The sequence below is a fragment of the Capsicum annuum genome, chromosome 6, assembly GCF_002878395.1.
Source record: "Capsicum annuum cultivar UCD-10X-F1 chromosome 6, UCD10Xv1.1, whole genome shotgun sequence".
Classification (NCBI taxonomy): Eukaryota; Viridiplantae; Streptophyta; class Magnoliopsida; order Solanales; family Solanaceae; genus Capsicum; species Capsicum annuum.
This window is the reverse complement of record NC_061116.1, coordinates 219,188,891-219,193,282: the sequence shown is the minus strand read 5'-3', so window position 1 is coordinate 219,193,282 and position 4,392 is coordinate 219,188,891. Positions and strand designations below refer to the sequence as shown.

Sequence of the window (4,392 nt, the reverse complement as noted above, 5' to 3'; positions counted from 1 at the left end):
TTGAGTTATTATTTGGATTGGGTTATGGATTAAATTAGAATTATTTTGGAGTGGGGTTGTGATAAATTAAATTTAAAAAGGCTAAATGAATAGGATTGTAACACGTGTCCTACCATTAGTGAGAAGGGTATATATGTACCTTTTCATTAATACAAGGGTATATTTGTACCTAAAGTATGTCGGAGGGTATATTTGTACCATTTATCAAAGTTCAGGGGTATATATGTACATTTTCATTAACGGCAAGAGTATATTTGTACCTAAAGTATGACAGAGGATATATCTGTACTATTATCAACACAGAAGAAGGATTAAAAACCCCTAATTATACTTTGTCTAGTTTTTTTTTACTTTATTGGTTGGAAAATAATGTACTACAGTATATCTTTTACAGTATACAACTGAAAATATAATTGATATTGTAAATAATGTATTTGGTGGATGTTCATATACTACACTATTGTAACTTCACACACTACACATTCTACACATACTATTGTAGGATGTAAAGTTTTTGTATTTTCACATAGTACACTTATTTCTCATACTCTTGCATATAAAAGTCATTGTATACTACATTGTAAGACACACCCAAGTAAAAGAAAATAAAATGTTCTCTTATATAAAATCTTCTCTTATATCTATAGGTCTTTCTCCCCCCTCATTTTGTTTTAGTATATTTCAGAATATTTATTTACAGCATGTTATCAGCACGACTCTACTCTTTTCCAAGTTTTCAATCCGTCGGGTATAATCAACTTACTCGTCTTGAATATCGTAGTTTGTTATTTTTCTTTTATCAAAGTTTTGTTTTTAACGTTAAAGGTACACATGAAAAAAATATTTTTATGTTATTGTATTGTTGTCTAACTTCATTATTTTTATGATAGTTTTCATCATGTCAAACTTGTCGAAGCTTGAGTTTGTGGTACTTGACATCTCCGAAAAAAATTACTTATCATGGATTCTCGACGCTGAGATTCACCTAGCTTCTAAGGAGTGCTACTATTATCCCAAATAATGCAGCGTCTAGTCAGGACAAGGCCAAGGCTATGATTTTCCTTCGTCATCATCTGGATGAAGGAGTGAAGGTTGAATACCTTACTGTGAAAGATCCATTTGAATTGTGGATTGATTTGAAGGAAAGGTATGACCACCTAAAGACCACGGTACTGCCTAGAGTTAGTTATGAGTGGATGTACTTACAGTTTCAAGACTTTAAAATCGTTGTTCAATATAATTCTGTTGTATTCAAGATTGTTTCCCAAATGAAATTATGTGGGAAAACTATAAATGATGAGAACATGATGAAAAAAATACTAACTACTTTTCATGCTTCAAATGTGATATTGCAGCAACAATATCGTGAAAAGGGCTTTCAGAAGTATTCTGAATTGATCTATTGTCTTCTAGTGGTTGAGCAACATAATACCCTTTTGATGAAAAATCATGAAGTCCGTCTCACTGGAGTTGCTTCACTACCGGAAGCAAATGGGGTACAAGCACATGGCCAGCCTGAAAGACGGCAAGATCGGGGTCATAATAATATGCGTGGACGTGGCAATGGCAGGGGACAGTATAAAAGTATTCTCTTCTTTGGTGATAGCAACCAAAGAAGAGAGAACCAAATGAGTCCCCAAAACAATCCTTCAAGAGGTAATTGTCATCGTTGTGGCATGAAAGGCCACTGGAAGAATGAATGTCGGACGCCTAAGCATTTTGCTAGGCTTTATCAAGAATCATGCAAAAGAAAGAGAAATGAAGGTGAGACCTCTTCTAATGCCCGAATGGAGTCATATTTGACTTTCAAAAATGATGATGAGGCAGGACCTTCACAAAAATACGATGACAATGTTGAGGCAAACTTGTTCTTGAAAGATGATGATTTTTATGGCATTCATGATATAACTCATTTGGAAGCTAAAGACTTCTTTGGAGACCAAAACTAAATCTTGATCAAGTTATTGGGGAAATAAATAATGTTCTTTTATTATGTATTTTTTGGCATGTTTTTCCATTATGTTGTTTTTACATTTCAAGAGAAAATAATAAGTATTTAAGTTTTATTATAAGATTGTGAGAGTTCACTTTTCTTATTATGTATTTTTATTTTGTGAAGATAATAAAATTTCTCCAATCTTCAACTGGATTCAAGATGAGTAATGGAGATGTGTGTCTTCTTGATAGTGCTACAACTCACACCGTATTAAGAGAAAAGAGATATTTCTCTAATTTGATTATGAAAATGGCCCATGTTAATACAATATCCGGTAGTACAAAGTTAATTGAAGGCTCTGAAAGAGCGACCTTATTACTACTCGGGGGAACAATATTGACCATTGATAATGCATTATATTGTAGTAAGTCTCAAAGAAACTTGTTAAGTTTCAAGGTTATCTCCAAAATAGCTATCACATTGAGACTGCAAATGAAGGAAAAATTGAATATCTTTATATTACTACAATAAAAGGTGGAGAAAAATTTGTGCATGAAAACCTACCTGCACTTTCTTCAGGATTGTATCATACAAGTATTTGTATGGTTGAATCGCATACCATAGTAAATAAAAATTTTACAGATCGTAATGATTTTATCATTTGGCATGACCGGTTGGGCCATTTCGATTTTAATATGATGCGCAGAATTATTGAAAATTCACATAGACATACCTTGAAGAATCAAAATATTCTTCAATCAAAGGAATACTCTTGTGTTGCTTGTTCTCAAGGAAAGTTGATTATTAAACCATCAGTAACTAAGGTTGGGATTGAATTCCCTGCATTTTTGAAACGTATACAGGGTGATATATGTGGACCAATTCACCCTTCGTGTGGACCTTTCAAATATTATATGGTCTTGATAGATACATCTACAAGATGGTCACATGTGTGCTTATTATCAACTTGCAATATGGCTTTTGCGAGATTGTTGACTTAAATAATAAGGTTAAGAGCATAATTTCCAGATTATGCAATAAAGACTATTCGTCTTGATAATACTGGTGAGTTTACATCTCAGTCTTTTAATGATCATTGTATGCCAACTGAAATAAAATTTGAATATCCGGTTGCTCATGTTCACACTCAAAATGGTCTAGCAGAATCATTGATCAAACGTCTTCAATTGATAGCTAGACCGATTTTAATGAGGACAAAACTTCCTGTTTCAACATGGGGACATGCTACTTTGCATACAGCAATACTTGTGCTCATAAGGTCAACCAGTTATCATAAATTCTCCCAATTACAGTTGGTTTTTGGTCATGAACCAAATATTTCTTATCTTAAAATTTCTGGATTTGTGGTATATGTTCCAATTGCTCCACTACAACGCACAAAGATGGGACCCCAAAGAAGGTTGGGAATATGTGTTGGGTATGAATCTCCTTTCATTATAAAATATTTGACACCTATGGCAGGAGATTTATTTACGACAAGATTTGCCGCTTGTCATTTTAATGAATCAGTAAATCCAACATTAGGAGGAGAACTAAAACAGCTGAAACATGAGATAGATTGAAATGCATTATCACAATCTCATTTGGATTCTCGAACAAATCAATGTGAGCAAGAGGTTCAAAAGATGATTTACTTGCAAAATGTTTTAAATCAGCTACCGGATGCATTTACTAACCTTCCAAGGGTTACTAAATCTTATATTCCAACTGCGAATGATCTAGTTCGAGTTGATGTCCCGATAGGACAAGTGGTCAATGCAAATGAGTCTAAGCCACGTTTGAAATGTGGTAGACCGATTGGTTCCAAGGATAAAAATTCTCAAAAAAGAAAAGAAATAAATGATCAAAATGATCACGATATGATGACAGTCGCTCAAAAAGAGCCTCAAGATCTAACAAATGATAAGACCACTGAAGAGGTTAAAATACTTGAAACTAATGAGAATAAAAAAATGTCAATAAATTATGTCTCGACAAGAAATAGGTGGAATCAAAATAATATTGTGGTTGACAATATTTTTGCTTACAATATTGCTATTGACATAATGCAACAAGATGAGAATTTGGAATCAAAATATATCAATGAATGTAGACAGAGAAATGACTGGCCAAAATAGAAGGATGCAATTCAAGCGGAATTGACTTCACTTGAAAAACGTGAAATTTTTGGACCAATAGTTCGAACACCTGAAGGTGTCACGCCAGTGGGGTACAAATGGGTTTTTGTGTGAAAGCGAAATGAAAAAGGTGAAGTCGTAAGATATAAAGCATGACTTGTGGCACGAGTTTTTTCGCAAAGGCCTGGCATTGACTATGCGGAGACAAATTCTCCTGTGGTGGATGAAATTACCTTCAGATATATAATAAATCTGGAAGTTCATGAAAAGCTTGATATGTGCCTAATGAATGTTGTCACAGCCTATTTGTATGGCTCA

General features: G+C 33.8%; 1 protein-coding gene across 1 annotated transcript; it reads left to right on the top strand.

Moving 5' to 3' along the window:
- Positions 1–1,052: 1,052 nt before the first annotated feature.
- Positions 1,053–1,949, top strand: LOC107873852. Its single transcript, XM_047414594.1, has one exon. The coding sequence runs from the start codon at positions 1,053–1,055 to the stop codon at positions 1,947–1,949; it is 897 nt and encodes a 298-aa protein (XP_047270550.1).
- Positions 1,950–4,392: the final 2,443 nt, after the last annotated feature.

Bases quoted from the DNA above. Each gene is read 5' to 3' on its own strand.
- LOC107873852 (XM_047414594.1), top strand. From the start codon at position 1,053: ATGATTTTCCTTCGTCATCATCTGGATGAAGGAGTGAAGGTTGAATAC.